This window comes from Heloderma suspectum, chromosome 1 (assembly GCF_057233095.1).
Source record: "Heloderma suspectum isolate Gila_16-S chromosome 1, 16-S_ref, whole genome shotgun sequence".
Lineage (NCBI taxonomy): Eukaryota > Metazoa > Chordata > Lepidosauria > Squamata > Helodermatidae > Heloderma > Heloderma suspectum.
The window spans coordinates 326354846-326373279 of NC_139458.1; the positions used below are offsets into that span (position 1 = coordinate 326354846).

The 18434-nt window shown below is 44.1% G+C and overlaps 1 protein-coding gene across 5 annotated transcripts in view; it reads right to left on the bottom strand.

The window, feature by feature from the left end:
- Positions 1–6919: 6919 nt before the first annotated feature.
- The window catches only part of LOC146359455 (amine sulfotransferase-like), a 52300-nt gene continuing 40785 nt past the window's right edge, over positions 6920–18434 (bottom strand). For 4 of the 5 annotated variants that reach the window (XM_084827385.1, XM_084827386.1, XM_084827384.1 and 1 more), the window contains one exon: positions 14156–16958. In XM_084827385.1, coding sequence (XP_084683511.1) covers positions 16813–16958 — 146 coding nt within the window. In that variant the 3' untranslated portion in view covers positions 14156–16812. Of the gene's footprint in view, positions 7275–14155; positions 16959–18434 lie in introns of those variants that run through there. The other variant, XM_084827387.1, reaches the window with a different exon arrangement.

Below are 18434 nucleotides of genomic sequence, written 5' to 3' on the forward strand. Positions count from 1 at the left end.
ATCATAGCTCAATTTGCAAAAGTCTCCACAAATAATTTTATCCTGTGTTTGGCTAGGGAGGCTAGAAGCCTTTCTTGGAAACAAGATAAAGTTATGTTATTTCCAGACTACATTAAAGAGGTGGCAAATAAAAGAAGGCAATTTATCAAAGCAAAGAACTTGGCAAAACAAATGAATTTACAAATTACAATGCTACTTAAAATATCCTGCTACTCTTTGTATTGTGTCTGAAGGTCAGATGAAGAAGTTTCAAAATCATGAAATGGCGGAGGCTTGGCTGAATGTAAAAAAGTGTGAGAATTTTGTTACAACCCAATGAATTGGAATCTTTAAACAAGCTTTGTTAATTGTTTCTATTTAGCCTATTTGATCCAGGCTAACTCAGAAGATAAATGATTATATATATATTTGCTTACTTTCTTTAATTTCTTACTTTTTCTTGTTTTTTCTTGCTCTTATCTTAAAATACATAATATATCTAGTATAAAATATATTACTGAATGCTGAAGGTTTATATTAAGTTTTATTGTTATATAATATTATATATATATATATATATATATGTGCGTGTATATTATTATTATTATTATTATTATTATTATTATTATTACTAATAATACTAGGCTTTGGGGAATGAATTCTAGACCTCTTTTTTGATATAAGATTGATGATGATATAGAAATTTAAGGTTGTGTATTAAATTGTAAGACTGTTAAGGTTATAGATATAGTCTTTAAAATAGAACGACATTGGAGACCAGGGGGTGTTGGAGCTTAAATTCAATTCATTAGGGGGGAGGGAGAGGGAAGGAATTTATTTTCTTTTTTCTACGGATGTCAGAGAATTCCGCGATGGATCTCAGTGAGGCTGAACGCCAGTGCATTCGGCCCCCTGAAATCCGTCGCGGAACAAAGCCCCCACCGCCCCGACCCCATGAAAGGTGCGCAAAACGGAGCACTTACCTGCTCCCGTCCGTGCTGCTTTGCAAATGGCAGCCATCCTGCGGCTGCCATTTGCTTCCTCCTCTCAATAGCCATGATAGGCTACGTAAATACTTACGTAGCCTATCATGGCTAATGCAGGGATGCCATTTGCATCCCTGCAGAGGCCGTGATAGGCTACGTAAGTATTTACATAGCCTATCATGGTGGTGGGGGGAAACCCCAGCGTACGCAAATGGCGGCGGGCCGGCAGGTACTGCCATTTGCGTACGCTGGGTTTTTTTTCCCCCCTGCTGTGTGATAGGCTACGCCATTTGCGTACGCTGGGGTTTTTCCCTCTGCCGTGATAGGCTACGTAAATATTTACGTAGCCTATCACGGCTCAATACAGGGACGCAAATGGCAGTGGCTACGACAGCCGCCATTTGCATCCCTGCAGGGCTGCCCAGCGGCCAAATGTCCGGCTGCAGGTGGAGCGGAGCCGGCAGGGCAGGATTCCGGGGGGAGGGACAGAGCGCCTCCCCCCCATCAAGGTTTCCAGCGGGAGGGACGGAGCGCCTCCCCCCCAACGCGGATGCCCCTGCGCGGAGCCAGGTAAGGGATTTGTACATCCTTACTTTTTTCTTCACTTCCTTTCCTCCTCCCTTTTCCCTTTATCTTTTTCTCTTTCTATTTGCTTCTCTTTTTGTTATTGTGGTGTCCTCATCAGAATGTTGTATTGCTGGGAAATTGAAGCATTTATGAGGTTATTGGTAATTTTTATACTGTTTATCTCATTCATATAAAATAAATAAAAATATACTCAAAAAACCCACAAGTGCCTAAGGGCCAAATTCGCCTGTCCAATATGTGCAGTCTTGGCTTACCAATTTCCTTGTATGTTTCAGGTGTTAAAGAGAGCACCGAAGTGGAATAGATAACATATAAGAAAACTGGCAAAGCAAGGCTTCATATAGGCTAATTTGTGCACAGTTGCGAAGGACCAAAAAGGGACAGGGAGGGGGAATGGGAGAAGTAGATACACAAAAGTGTATGTGTGTGTGACAATTTAGCCTTTACGTAGGCTAAAACGGTGAATCAAAAGCTGCTAAAAAACTGTTAAACATTCAGACAGGTTTATACAGCATGTTCTGAAATGAAGAAAAAGAGAGTAGCAGTAATCATTAAAGTGAAAGAACTAAAGCCCTTCTACTAGGGTGCAATCCTTCAACATATTCCTGCCTTCAGATTGACTTTTTTGGTTCTCTTCACTTGCTTCAACTAGAATTTGATTCTGGTGGATAAGTGAATGACATGTTGCAAAGTGGGGGTTGGGAGCGGAGGGGAGAGAAACCTGTAAACAGTTCTCCATTTCTTTTAAGCGGGGGGCAGGGGTAACCAAGGCCTTATCTGGATGCAGGGGAACACTCCACACTTAGGGCACTTCTAGCTGCTGGGAGTAACAAACTTTGTAACTTCTTGACCACTGCTTTGTAGTTCCATGGCTTGACCACTGCTTTGTCAGTATAACTGTCTTTTGCTGAATATCAGACTAGAGGCAGTAAAAATTTCCTGCCCTCTAAGGAAGATAGGCCTGCTTTTGTGAACCAAAGTTTTACTCCCAGTTATTCCATAGCTCCCTTATAAACTCTCTATCCCCAACCCTTGAACACCAAAAAGGGACCTGACTGTTGTCAACAATTTTGTATGAGTATCTTCATTCCATTAGGTGTAAAAAAAAAAAGTTTTAAATGGAACAACTGAATTGTGGAAATTGAACAGGTTAACAGGCACAAATTTACTTTGGGAAAGGACTTCGATTTTGATGTTTCAGGGGGTACAGTTTGTGGTTTGAAAAATTATTGTGGTTTTCCTCATTTGGAGGAACAGATATTCTGGTTTTTGAATTGTATGTTTGTTATATGCTTTGTGTATTATTGCAGCTTTGTAAACAAAAAATGAAAAATCTAAAACTACCTGACAAGTGCTTGTGAGGTAACAACTGATTCAGGTATTAAGCCTAGAGATAGGAGAGAGAGGAAAAGGCCTAAAGAAATGAGAATGATGCCGACGGTGTGCCTGTGCTGCATTGTACATGCTACATCGCTAGGGATGTACGAAAGGCACTTAACTTACGCGGATTATGTTTATGGTTGGGGGAGAGGCATTCCGTCCCTTCCCCCGGAATCCTCACCGGGGGGGGGAGGCGCTCCGTTCCTCCCCCCGCCCCGGAATCCTGGCCGGCCGGCTGTGCTCCACAAAGATTCTGTGGAGCCGCCGGCTGGCTCCGCCAGCAGCCCGACATCCGGTCGCTGGCTAGCAGGGATGCAAATGGCAGCGGCTATAGCCACCGCCGTTTGCGTCCCTGCAGTCAGCTGTGATAGGCTACGTAAATGTTTATGTAGCCTATCATGGCTGACTTTAAAAAAAACAAAACGCGTGTACGCAAATGGCGGCAGTAGCATCCGCTACGCTATTTGCGTTCCCCTTATTTTCACCGTCTTAGTCTACGTAAAGGTTTACGTAGACTAAGACGTGCCAAAATAAGGAACGCAAATGGCGGCGGCCATGGCCGCCGCCATGGCCGTACACAAGTTTTTGTTTTTTTAAAAAACAAGTCAGACATGATAGACTACATAAACATTTACGTAGCCTATCACTTTTTTAAAAAAAACTTAGCCATGATAGGCTACGTAAATCTTTACGTAGCCTATCACGTTGTGTTTTTTAAAAAAACTGGAAATGGCGGCAGCGGCAGCTGCTCGGAAGACTGGCCGCCGCCACCGCCGGCGCCACTGCCACCGCTGCCACAAAGATCAGCCCAAGGTAAGTCTCGTCCTGGGGGAGGGGCAGGGGGCAGGCCGTTCCGCCACTGATTTCGGGGGGCTGAATGCGCTGGCATTCCGCCTCCCCGAGATCCGTGGCAGAATGTTCGTACATCCCTATCTAGGAGTGTACGAAACCCCGCTTACCTGGCTCCGCCGGGTTCTGCTGGGGGGGAGGTGCTCCATTCCTCCCCCTGGAATCCTTGCCGGGGGGGAGGCGATCCATTCCTCCCCCCCGGAATCCTTGAAAGCCGGCTGTGCTCCGCAGTGGCTCCACGGAGCAGCCGGCCAGGCCCAGGCCAGATTTCCGGCCGCGGAGGGCTCTGGGTCAGCGGGGGGAAACGCGAACGCATGGCGGCGGCTACGGCTGCCACCATTTGCGTTCCTTATTTTTCTTCGTCTTAGTCTACGTAAATATTTACGTAGACTAAGACAAAGAAAAATAAGGAAGGCAAATGGCGGCGGCTTTAGCCGCCGCCATTTGCGTACATCTTTTTTTTTTACCCAGACGTTTTAGGCTACGTAAAAACTTACGTAGCCTATCACGTCTGGGTAAAAAACAAACAAACACGTGTACTCAAATAGCGGCGGCTACGGCCACCGCCATTTGCGTTCCTTATTTTTCTTCATCTTTTTTTTTTTTTTTTACATAAAAACTTACATAAAAACTTACGTAGCCTATGACGTCTCTGTAAAAAAAAAGACAAGACTGCAAATGGCGGCGGTGGCAGCTGGTTGGAAGACCAGCCGCCGCCACCGCAGCCGCCGAAGCCGCTGCTGGAGCCGCCGCCACCCAGAACATCCGCCCCAGGTAAGTCTCATCCTGGGGGAATCCGCGGGGGTGCGGGGGGGTGGCAGGCCATTCTGCCACGGAGTTCGGGGGGGCGGATGCACTGGCATTCGGCCTCACCAAGTTCCGTGGGGAATTCTCTGACATCCCTACTCCTGACAACATGCTGAAAGCATGTAATGAGAAAATAACTTTGAAAGGTATTAGTGACTGTGCAATGCAAAGTCTCGGGGAGGTACGACATATGACAGTAGTTCAGCACTGAGGGCCTATTACATAACTAATAATCACTACACCACTGGACTCCTGCTCTAAGACAGCAGTCCGCAACCTTTTTGGCACCAGAGACCGGTTTTGTGGAAGACAATTTTTCCACGGATGGGGGGGTCCACTTGCACCCGTGTTCTTTGCAGTAATCGGCTACGTAAAGATTTATGTAGCCTATTACTTGATGAACAGAGAAGCAAATGGCATCCGCTATGCGGATGTCATTTGTATCGCAGCGGCCGGAAGTCCACCAGTGGCCAGAGCCGGCCGGCAGCTCTGTGGACTCGCCACAGAGTGGAGCCGGCCAGGGCCAGCGAGGATTCTGGGGGGGAGGGACGGATCGCCTCCCCCCTGCAGACCCCCATGGACCCAAGGTGAGGGGGTTTCACACACCCTTGCACTCACCTCCTGCTGTACGGCCCCGTTCCTAACAGGCCACAAACCGGTCCTGGTCCATGGCCCGGGGTTTGGGGACTCTTGCTCTAAGACACACAGCATTCCCTGGGAACAAGAGAATCCTTACAACAACCCGGGGAGAAGGTGAAATGAACATCTGGAGCTGCCTTATACTGTCAGATAACAAATCCATCTAATCCAGTACTGTCTATTATGGTTGGCAGTGGTACTCCAAAGTCTCAGGCCTTTCCCAGCTCTGCTACTTGATCTCCTTTAACTGGAGACCCCAGGGATTAACCTTGGGACTTTATGCATGTGCAGTATATGCACTACCATTAAGCTCTGGCTCTTCCAATAGTGAGCATCTTAGACTTTACCTTTGTGGGAGCCATGATGAGTCTTTTCCAGCAATTCTTGTCCTTCTATATGCTTACTAATGTTATCTTTAATAATGCATGCAACCAATTTACCTGGAACTGACGTTAAGCTAACCAGCCTGTAATTTCCTGGTGCCCCCCTGGATCCCTTTGTAAAAATTGGTATTATATTGGGCATTCTCCAGTCCTCTGGTACAGAAGCTGATCTTAGAGACATGTTACATATTTTTGTTAAAAGATCAGCAATTTCATATTTGATTTTGTTAAGAACTCTAGGATGGATACCACCTCAGCCTGGTGATTTAGCAACTTTTCATTTGCCAACAAGGTTGAGAACTTCATATTTTGTCATGACTCACCAGTATTTACCTCAGTTCCTCAGACTTCCTTCCTGAAAACATCAGTTCGGGCATAGATATCTGTCCTAGATCTTCTGCAGCGAAGACAGATGAAAAGTATTCATTCAGCTTCTCCTTATCCTCCTCTAGTACTCATTTAACTTCATTGTCACCCAACAGTTCAACTGCCTCCCTAGCTGTTTTCCTGCTTCTAATATATTTAAAGAATGTTGTTGGTCTTGATGTTGTTAGCAATATGCTCCTCAAAATGCTTGTTTGCATTCTTTTATTGTCTGTTTGCATCTCCTTTCTGCAAGCTTGTGCTCCCTTTTGTTTTCTGCATTTGGGCAAGAATGAAGGAAGCCTTCATTTTTCTAATAGCTTCCTTGACCCTGCTCCTAAAACAAGATGGCGACCTCTTGGACTTGGTGCTACCTTTCCTGACCTGTGGTGTATATTCTTTCTGAGCTTTTCTTACTGTGGTTTTGAGTGACCTCCAAGCATTTTGAAGTGATTTCACCCTCCTGACTCACCCTTTCAACTTCCTTTCTACCAGTTCCCTCATTTTAAAGAAATTCACTCTTTTGAAGACAAATGTGACTGTGTTGGACATCCTGGGGAATTTTGCACTTAAATATACGTATTAAATTTGATAACACTGTGGTCACTGTTTCCAATTGGTCTAATAACACTTGTATCTCATACTAGGTCCTGAGTGACTCCACTGGGAGGCTGTGGGAGGACAGAGCTCTGTGTGGTATATGGCCTGCCCTGTGCCCCATTCGTTGGCCTGCTGTCCTTAGGTACGCTGTGTCTGAATAAGACCCAACCCGTGTTGAAGTAAGATCCAACTGTCAGTCTAGTTGGCTTGATTCTGTAAGTGGCATCCGGAGGGGAGCACCATCTTCTCCTCCACTGCAGGCAGCAAAATTCCTTGTGCTGGCTCTGGCTCCAGAAATATAATGTCAGCACAAAATGTTGCATCCAGTTCATTCCTCTTAGTTTTCCTGTCTTCTTTTATTTCACTAATGTTTAATCGTGTACACTTGTACAAAACATCTCTTTAACGTATACCTTCTCTAGAATTTTTGATAATATCTGCAAAAAATATCTGCAAAATATCAATCAGTTTATTCATATTTTTTTCCCCAAACCAGTTAACACTTTAGCAAAACAAAAAACTTGTCCAGATGAGAGGTGGAACCTTTCTCTTCTTGAACATCCCTGCTAATAATGGTTTTGTATTTCTTTAATATCCCAGATAAATTTAAGAGGTAAGTCTTTCATTTTCTCCTGAAAGATCGTGTCAAACCTTTCGCTCTGTGACACTGTCATCACATTTTTCCAGTCTCCAATGGTACCTGATGAGAGGGGATGATGAAATTCAGTTTCAGATCACTGGTGATTTGGTCTGCAGTACTAAGCATAGCTTCAGACTCCTCACGCATAAATTCATCATCTGTTTGTTGGGAGATGAATTCAACCCTTAACCTCCAAATTGTCAGAGCTGTCTTGTGCTCTCACGGTAGCCCATTAGACACCCAATAAGAAAAAACACTGAGGTGTTCTACCAGGAAGATAAAACCTCCAGAACAACCTACAGAGACATATTAATATGATAATACAATTAATTGGGAAAGAGAATTGCTTTTCCATGGATAATACAGGTCATGAAGGAATTTCAACCTGTATGTGCTATAACAATTATTTTATTTTAGTTATCATTTAATAATAAGATGTAATGATAGAGTGTATATTTTAGTAACACTCTTTTAGCATTAAGGAGTCAGTAACTTGAGGACTTGCCCTAAATTCACATGACCTGGGCAGTTTGAAAGGTCTGTAGGTTGTTGTACAAGAGGTTCTTAGAGGCTCCTAAAATAAAGTTACGTTTTCACCTATTCCTCATGCCTCTAGCCTGTTTGGGGACCCAGAAATATTACAATCACCACCAATAGTTTATGATACACAATTATGTCCCCCCTCCCCACATAAATCTGAATGAGTATTCCCCCCGCACCATGCATCACACTTTTGTGAATCAGGCACTATTAAAAGAGCCATAGTCATGGCCCATTTGGTAAGGCTTTCCTGAAACATGAACATTCAACCATGTTAAGGTGTTCATTTTACCTACACTGAAAATTTCAGGAAGGCTGGTGACATTTTGTGGGAGAAGAAGCCGTTTAAGTACAACCCACCCACCCCATCAAAAGTAACTTTCACATAGTTGTTGGCAACCTTTTTTAGCCATGATTTATAAACAGACTGAAGTAATATTACCTAAAACATTGATAGCTTTTCATTCTTCTTTGTGCTGGAGTCAGTGGAACACTATTTTCTTCAATGTTTATTTCATTTAGTTTTTTAAATAAACTTTTATACATAGTCAACAGGACTAATGGTAAGCCTGGGCAAACTCAGAAGTGCTCTCTCTCTCTCTCTCTCTCTCCCTGCCCAGTCACAGCTATTTGAGATGGGGGAGGAGAGCTGCCATTCACCACAGAGTATTAGCCGCTGAGAAGGAGAAAAAGATGGTGGCAGTGTTCAGTTGGCTGGTGGGGCGTGGCTGAATCTGCTGGGAAACTGATGTGCAGGCAGAACTGTTCTCCTGTGGATGCTCGGAAATCGGCGCATGAGGAGGACTCTCCTTCTCTGCATGTTTACCAGCAGATTCAGGCCACTGCTGTCACCCTGCCAAGCTCCTGTTTGGTGGTCTTGTAGGCAAGGGCTTCTGAATTCTTCTGGGAAAGCAGCACGCAAGGTGAGCTCTCCTCAAGCGCCTGTTTCCAAGGAGATTCAGGCCACCACCCCTACTCTGCCAAACAGCTGTTTGACGGGCTGGTGGGGGGAGTGATTATGGAATGGGGTTAACCATGCAATCCTAGACATGTCTACTCAGATGGAAGTCCCATTGAATTCAATGCGTCTCAGCCCCAGGTAAGTAAATATAAGATTGTAGGTGAAATGAAAAAGAGATTCAAGGAAGCTATCGAAACTGGCAAACAGAGATATCTGAAGCACAGATGCAGATCATGCCACTTAGGGGGTAAAATGAAATGATAAACCATAAAGAAAACATTGTAATTATTTTATTAATTAATAATTAGTGTTGTATTTTATTGTGGTACATCCCAGTATTAAATGCATTGTTTAAAAGTGCCATTGATTATAATGGAATTTAAAAGTGCCATTGTTTATAATTATAATTAAAACAATTCCCTTTCATTTACAGTGAAATCATATACTGTATGTGTCTACTCAAAAACAAGTCCGACTAAGTATAATGGAACATACTTCCAATTAATTGGGAGTTCAGCTTTGGCATATTATTATTAGAGAAAGCATAACTTCTAGGGCGTATTTGTTAAATTGTAAATGGGTTTGAACTCATAACCTTGGCTTTGAATTCATATTAGATGTTTACATCATGTAAATTCCCAGCTCCAAGTGGCTTGCTTGCCAAGTGAATAATATATTCACATGCACGCACGCACGCACACACATATATATATATATAGTAAACCACAGTTTTTTGTTTATTAAATCAAGAAGAGCAATCCATAGCCTGTTCACTTTTCATGCTTGGAGAAGGACAACTTTCTTGGCAGAGCAACAACAGAGGTTAAGGGCCCTTTGGGGCAGAAGGGTTGGTTATAAACATTTCAATGAAGAAAAATCAGTTGTTCCTTGCTTGACAGAAGCAACTCTCCCTTGCTTAAAGGCTCACAAAATGGAATCCGCCACATTGGGGGGCAAAAGATTCCTAGGAATAAAGAAACATTTAGAACAACTAAAAAGATTTCCCCTGACATCTAGGGCAGCTCCCAGATGGAGGGATTCTAGCAATTATGTCTTTTTCTGCTTAATGGATTTTCTGCAGAAATAAAAAAGACAGAAAAAGTGGTGGGAATGCAAAACGGCGAAAATAAGGGGAATGCAAATAGCGTAGCTATTGAACACTATTTGCGTTCCCCTTATTTTCACAGTCTTAGTCTACGTAAATGTTTACGTAGACTAAGACGTGCCAAAATAAGGAACGCAAATGGCGGCGCCCATGGGTGCCGCCATTTGCGTACACATGTTTTTTGTGTGTTTTTTTTTACTCAGCCATGATAGGCTACGTAAAGATTTACGTAGCCTATCATGGCTGACTGCAGGGACGCAAACGGCAGCGGCTACGGCTGCCGACATTTGCGTCCCTGCTAGCCAGTGGCCGGATGTCCGGCTGCTGGCGGAGCCGGCCGGCAGCTCCGCAGAATCACTGCAGAGCACAGCCGGCCGGCCAGGATTCCGGGGGGGGGGGAGGAACGGAGCGCCTCCCCCCCCCGGCGAGGATTCCAGGGGGAGGGATGGAACGCCTCCCCCCCAACCATCAGCATAATCCCCGAAAGGTGATTTTCGTACATCCCTACTTTTCACAGGTTAAACAGCACTTTAATCTGCCTTACATTGCCATTGAATGGGCAGAGTCCTGCTAGTAGAAGTGAACGTCATCAACCACATAGGTGCTGCTTAGCCAATGAGAGAGGCTTGCTCCCGCTCCGCTCCATGATCTGCTGCTCAGGGAAGTTTAATGGAAGAGATGAGTAATGTCAGATAGTTTACCGTACACCTCTGCCCCTCGCATCCACCGACTGTGAATCAGCAATATTGAAGGCAAGGGACAAACTGAGAGGCAGGCAGGCACAAGGTGCCTAGGTCCTGCATGGAGAGATAGGGCTGGAATTGCCTCCGCTCTGGTGGCTGCTGCTGCTGCTGCTGCCTCCACTTCCCTGACTGGAACTAAGCCTCCTCCTCCTCCTCCTCCCCCCTCCCCACACAGGAGAATCACACACACAGGGGACTATTTTGAAGGGGAGACGTGAATGAATCAGAGGCTGCTGTTTGTGAATGGAAAAGGCAAATTGCTGCGTTACTCTGAAGGGGCGACCCAGCTAGGGATGTCAGAGAATTCCACCACAGATCTCGGTGAGGCCAAATGCCAGTGCATTCGGCCCCCCGAACTCCATGGCAGAATGGCCTGCCACCCCCTGCCACCCCGCAGATCCCTCCCAGGACGAGACTTACCTGTGGCGGATCTTCCAGGCAGCGGTGGCTCTGGCGGAGACTGCAGCGGCTGCGGCTGCTGGTCTTCCAACCGGCTGCCGCCGCTGCCGCCATTTCCAGGCTTGTAAAAAAAAAAGAAGACGTGATAGGCTATGTAAAGATTTACGTAGCCTATCATGGCTAGGTTTAAAAATAAAACAAAAACATGACTTGATAGGCTACGTAAATCTTTACGTAGCCTATCATGGTTGGGTGGGTTTAAAAAAAAAAAAAACAGCGTACACAAATGGCGGCGGCTACAGCCGCCGCCATTTGCGTTCCTTATTTTTGCCATCTTAATCTACGTAAATATTTACGTAGACTTTGACGGCAAAAATAAAGGGGAATGCAAATAGCATAGCGGGCGCTATTTGCGTCCCTTTTTGATTTGCCGTTTTAGCCTACATAAATATTTACATAGGCTAAAACGGTGAATCAAAAAGGGATGCAAATAGCGCCCGCTATGCTATTTGCATTCCCCTTTATTTTCACCGTCATAGTCTACGTAAATATTTACGTAGATTAAGACGGCAAAAATAAGGAACGCAAATGGCGGCAGCTGTAGCTGCCACCATTTGCATACGCGGGGGGGTTGTTTTTTGTTTACCCAGAGCCCTCCGCGGCCGGAAATCCGGCTGCGGATGGCTCTGGCCTGGCTGAGCCTGGCCAGCTGCTGCGCGGACCTGCCATGGAGCACAGCTGGCCGCGGAGGATTCTGGGGGGGAGGAACGGAGCACCTCCCCCCTGTCGAGGATTCCGGGGGGAGGAACGGAATGCCTCCCCCCCACCACCAACATAATCCATGAAAGGTAAGTGACTTTCGTACATCCCTAGACCCAGTGACATTCCTTGATTGGGAAGGTTTGTTCCCAGCCCTGTCCAGGCTTCCCTGCTGTACTGGCCACCCTTTCTCCTCCCCTGCTGTGTATTCCTTAGCTGCAGGGGTATTGTGCAACTGCAAAGCTACAGGTGTATTATTTATTCATTTATTTATAGCATTTATATCCCGCCTTTTTTCCTCTTGCAAAGAACCTAAGGCGGCTTACATTATCCTCCTCCTCTCTTATTTTATCCTCACAACAACAACCCTGTGAGGTAGGTTGGGCTGAGAGTCTGTGACTGGCCCAAAGACACCCAGTGAGCTTCCATGGCTGAGTGGATACTAGAACCTGGATCTCCCAGCTCCCAGTCCAACACTCTAGCCACTACACCACACTGGCTCTCACGATTGTGAAATAGCAGCTGGCCGCTCTTTCTCCTTCTGCTCTGTATATTCTTTATTGTGAACTACATATACACTGAGCACTCCACTATTGTGAATGAAACAGGGCTAACAATATTATGAATGGGAAAAGGAAGCTAGTTATTGTGAAAGCAGCCGTACTGCAACTGGGGAAAAAGAGGGAATGGGGGATGGGAGGAGCAGCCCCACCTCTTGACCACCTCACTGCCAGGTCACAGCCACGTCACAGAGGAATGCCCAGCATTTAATGTGGAGGGATGGTGCACACTACTGGGGAACCACCTAGGAGCTGCTTTAAGTAAAAACTATGGAGAAAAAGGACTTTCAGAAAATGTGGCTTTTCAAGAAGGATGCAGCTGGTTGGCTGCAGATTGCCCAAGACATCATGTGTCCCTAATGACTTTAAGCCACAGCAGCACTAGAGAAAACCTCCCATGTAGACGGGACCCTAGGCATATATCACCAAGGAGCAGAAGAAGCAATGTGAAGTCATTCTGATTTCCAGAGCAGAAATATCTAAGGCCAGCATTTGATAACACGGCTATATTGAATATAGCATATTCAATGATGTTAGTCTTATTCCCAAGTTAGCTTAGAATTGCTTTCATTATGGGACAGATTTATATTACTTGGTCTAAAACTAGAGCAACAGGACTTAACTATGGACATCAGTAATATGTCTGGGATGATTAACATTAAAGGTAAAGGTGTCCCCAACCAGTCGTGTCCGACTCTAGGGTGCGGTGCTCATCCCCGTTTCTAAGCCAAAGAGCCAGCGCTGTCCGAAGACGCTTCCGTGGTCATGTGGCCAGCATGACTGAACACCGAGGTGCACGGAACGCTGTTACCTTTCCCGCCGAGGCGGTACCTATTTATCTACTTGCAATTTCTTGCTTTCGAACTGCTAGGTTGGCAGAAGCTGGGACTGAAGACGGGAGCTCACTCTGTCACGCAGCACTCGGGTCTCGAACTGCTGTCCTGCCGACCTTCCAGTCTGCAGTTCAGCGTCTTAACCACCAAGCCACCGCGGCCCTATTGATTAACAACTCTGTCTTTAAAAGGAAAGGTAATGATTAACATTACCTTTCCTTTTAAAGACAGAGTCACTCACTTCGGCAATGTTTATGAAGTAACATGTGGGCCCGTCCTGTTTAAAGCTTATCAAATTATTTTCTCTATCGCTCCTTCTAATATCAAGCTCCAGTGGTTAGTGGAACAGTATTCTAGCCAAAACAGAGCCACTTAGACCTTATTTGGCAGTAAGCAATTTCTTCCAGTAATGCTCCTGCATTCTTTCTGTGGCCAATATGCTGAGACAAGACCACTGACAAGAGGGGAGAACAGAAATCTCATTTTTGGTGTGACACTGATCATCAGAGATAGCATAAAATGAAATTCATTTATGTATATAAACACAACTTGTTATCAATGGTAGTAAATCCTCTAACATATAAGTGGGGTTTGTGGGGGAATTATTTTAAAATCAATAAAACCCAGTGCAAATACTTATAAAATCTGTACTGCATATAGGCAGACTTCTCCTGGCCAATGTAGTCCCATACAAACTGAGATCAACCGATGGACATAGAGATGGAAGGGTATGGATTTTAGGTGATACATTATTATTAGAAAAATACCAGTATATTAAGCTGTTTGCTGTTGAATCAGCTCTCAGTTATAAGGAGCTCCAACCCCTCAACACACACACACACACACACACAAGCCCCCTGCCCCTGAAATCATAGACAGACAGACAGACAGACAGATACACACACACACACACACACACACAAACAAGAATGGAGCCTAGCTCTCAATTATAGTTATGTCAACAGAAGCATGTCTTCCATCAATGAGTTGGAAGGAGAGTTTGGAACTAGTCATGACTAGTAATAAGTGGGAAAAATGGGAGCCTCTAGGAAGTTGCTTTATTGAACAGATTCAGGCCATTGTTCCATCTACACCAGTATTTCTTCACCAAAATTACCAAAGCAGGTAATGGCTTTTTCAGTTCAGACAGCTGTCTTTCCCATCACTACCCAGAGAGGCTGGGCATCCAACAGAACCAGGAAAGGCTGTGCTCAGCTGAACCACTGAGTTATGTGGACCTTGACAAAAGGTTATTGTATGCATCAAATAGGGACATTACTTTGTATACAATATGTGTCTTATTTTGTAAAAGCATTTATTTTTGCAAGGGTGTATAATTGTTTGGTCCCAATGTGGCACGCATAGGTTGTTCCACACCCTGGGGGACTTCCAATGATGCCCTGTAGAGCTCTCCACTCCCTGCCACCTTCAAAAATTTATATTTAATAAAAACCTTGAAAAAATTAGGGCACCAGGTTCTCCTTTTTGTTCCTGAAGCTGCAGCAGATCAGCTGTTGGTGGGCAGGGAGAGAAGGAAAGAGATGCTTTCTGGCCCTGCCCAATCTTCTTCTGCCCACGCAAAACTTTCTCGATTGTTCTCCCCCCACCCAGTCTCTAGTCTTTCAATTTCTCTCCCCCAACCCCTTTCCTCGCTATTTCTCTCCCTTCCCCGTCCAAAGCTACCTCACAAAATGGCTGCCATGAGGGCTTGCCCATTCATTTAATGGCTGCCATAGTGGGCATGGCCTGTCAGAAAACACTCGAAGCCCAGTTTCATCCAAAAGCGAACAAGACAAACCCTGCCTCCGAGGATCTCAAGACCATGTACATGTTTCCCTTTCCTCTCATCCTCACAAAAACCCTGCCAAGGTACTTTAGGGTATGATATGGTAACTGGTCAAATGGCCTCTGATAACAGGGATTTTAAAAAAAAATTAATTAATTTTTATTTCTGGTTACATAATGTTCCATAAGTCAAACAAATCTTCAGTCAATATCTGACTCAGAATTCAGATATTGACTCATATTTGTGATATGATATTTGTGCGGGTCAGATATTGACTCATATTCAGTCAATATCTGACCCGCACTCAGAAACACCCCTGACAATATGCATATATGTTCCTATGCCTGTGCACCCCCTCCAACACTCCAGTGATGTCCCAGGGCTTATCCTTGATAATTTCCTTGGTGCGAGATACCATCTGTGGGTCACTTTTAACATTAATTCCCTATTTTTCATCGATATTGTTTTAAATGGACACTTATCTCACAATGCATTCCAAATATCTTCCTCTATATGAATTCCAAGGTCAGTTTTCCACACCATCAGTAGTAGGTCACTTATGCCTCTTTCTGATGCTACAATCCTCTTGTATAAATTAGATGTCAAGCCCTTTGTAACTCCTGCATATGTAACCAACTCCTGTTCAAACGCTGTCAACATCCTAGTAGCCACAGTTTGTATTGCTGGCTGAGAAAGAAAAGACTGTACTTGTACAATGGTTATCCACTGTACCCTCTCCTGACCTAATTTTTCCTTCAATTGTTCCTGACTAAACAACCACCCATTTGTATAGAGATGATAAAGTCTTCTAGATTTCCAGTTAGCCACATCCACTGACGTTAATCTGCCTACAAAGGATGGATGCTGAGTGATTGAAATTAATGGAGAAAGCCCTGGGGTCAACATGTGCATCCTCGATTTCCACACTTACCAATGTGGTCAGTGTAAATGAATTCTTTACTCGCTCTAAGGATTGGAATTTATGTTTCCAAAATGGCAAGGCATTTAGTGAAATTCCCTCATACTTTATCCCTTCCATCTTAACCCACTGTTTAAAAACATCTCCTTCTATTAAGGAATTATGTGTTTAAGTTAGCAGGCTGCATAATAGCTTGCCAAATTCGGGATTCCCTACCCTTCTCATATTGCTTATATAAGAGTGAACAATGTAACCTAGTAGTTTTAGTACCAAAAATAAAGGAATTTAATTGTTTCTGCCAATGTTGTAACTGGCTTTTAGGAATCCAAATTGGTAGTGTTTGAAATAAAAATAAACGTTTTGGGACCAATGTCATTTCAATAGCTATGAAACGATCCATAATGCTGACTGCTGCTTCTTCCACTTCTTTACCTCTAAACTGATGAGTTCCAAACTTTTTTATTATTTGCTTCATATAATTTATTTACATTCTTAGTAATTTGGACCTCTAAGTACCTGAAACTTACATAACAGAGAGGTATCCCCATCATTTCAGAGAGCTGTCTTTGTGCGGATGGGGAATAATTAAGATACATTATTAATTCTGATTTACTATAATTAACCTTCAGGCCAGCTACCAAATTTAAATTATCAAATTCCTGTTTCAAATGTGGTGCTCAGTCAAGTAGTCAGTCCATAGTCAGGAACATGTCATCTGCTTACAGGTAACCCTCGTTTTCTAATTTTACCCCTTTAATGTTTGGATTGTATCAAAGATTTTGTGCCAAAGGTTCCAATGCTAGAACAAATAATAATGGTGACAGGGGGTAGCCTTGTTTTGTGCCCCACCTCATATCTATTACATATGAATTTACATTATTTATCCTAAACATTGCTGTAGATTCACTAAAAATTTTACTTAATATACCAGCACATTTCTGATCAAATTTCATCCTTTTTAGAACACCTAACAAATATGGCCATTCCACACAATCAAAGGCCTTTAAGGCCTTGGTTTTGTATTTCTTTAATATCCCAGATGAATTTGAGAGGTATGCCTTTCATTTTCTCCTGAAAGATCTTGTCAAACCTTTCACTCTGTGACACTGTCATTATATTTTTCCAGTCTCCAATGGTACCTGAGGAGAGGAGAGGATAAAATTCAGTTTCAGATGATTTTGCCTGGAATACTAAGCGTAGCTTTAGACTTCTCATGCATAGCCCCGGGCTCATCGAAACAGGGAGTGGGGAAAATGGATTAGACCCATAATCTCCAGAACAGATGATTGGTGCTATCACCACTGAGAGTTTATGCAAAGACTCTTCTCTCTCCCCCCAATCCCCCTGCAATACAGAGATCCATAATCTGTTTGTTTTTTTTCATGCTCAGGGAACAGCAGCTTTCTTGATAGAGCAACAACTGACATAGTTTTTAAAGTTGTATAATGCTTTGAGAGCCCTTTGGGGCAGAAAGGCAGTTTATAAATGTTTTCATCAAAGTAACAACTGTCCCTTGCTTGACAGGAGCCAGTCTCCCTTGCATAATGGCTCACAAAATGGAATCCTCCACCACTGGGGAAAAGAAAAAGGTTCCTGTACATAGAAATACTAACATTATTTCTAAGGCTGTGCACCGCCTTGTTACGAAGTCCGAATAATGAGGCAAAGCGGGCTGTTTTGGAGATAACACCTCATGATATGAGGTGGTTCAGAGCAGTACCGAGATGCCCTGGGGCAAAGCGCACACACACACACAAAGTGCCTCCTCCACCTTGTATATTCGGAGCTCTACTGAATGCCTCAGCAGTCCAGATAGGCTGTCTCCAAAATGTATCTACTTCTCAATGCTCACATGGAAGGGCATGAGGAGGAGGAGGAGGGACAAGGCGAGTGGACATGGGAAGGTGGGGGGAGGTGGGAAGGCAAGCGCAGGAGGAGGAGGGAGTGTGCTTTGGCGAATAGGAACCCTCAGCCAGAACCAATGCTAGCCGTCTCCAATCAGAGAGAGCGTTGGAGGAAGGGGGTATATACTTCAGCGAAAGGCTGTGTTCAGTCATTGCGCTAGCTGTGTCTTTGGGAGAGAGGGCTGGTGTGGGTAGATGATCATTTGTGCATGTGTATGTGTGTGCATTCCTAGGAGTTGTTCCTTCAATTTATTCAATTTTGATCGCCATTCGGCTTTCCTCAGAATTTAAATTAAAAGGAAACAGCTTGGTTGTACTGGGAGCGATCCCTTCCCTTGCTTCTTGATCGTCCATCCCCATTGGGACAGTGTCTTTTGCAGCGCCTCTTCCAGCTGCTTTCTCCTATATCTTTGTACCTCCAACTCATTTGTTATTTGTATTTGATTAGATTCATCTCTCCTTCCATATTTTTTCAAATAACATAGCTTTTCCTTGCAAGCTGCTGCCATGCTCCCCCTCCCCCACCATTCCTGTGTTTGTTTATCTTGAATTTGGACTCCAGAAAAGGCTGTATTTGTTGTGTAACATTGAGCCTTACTTCTGCTTTCTCCATTCTATTTTCTTGTCATTTTTGTCAGTCAACTTTGTCTCTGTTAGATTTTTACAAACCCAGTCTTATTTAGAATTTTTAAAACAAACATTGACTTATGG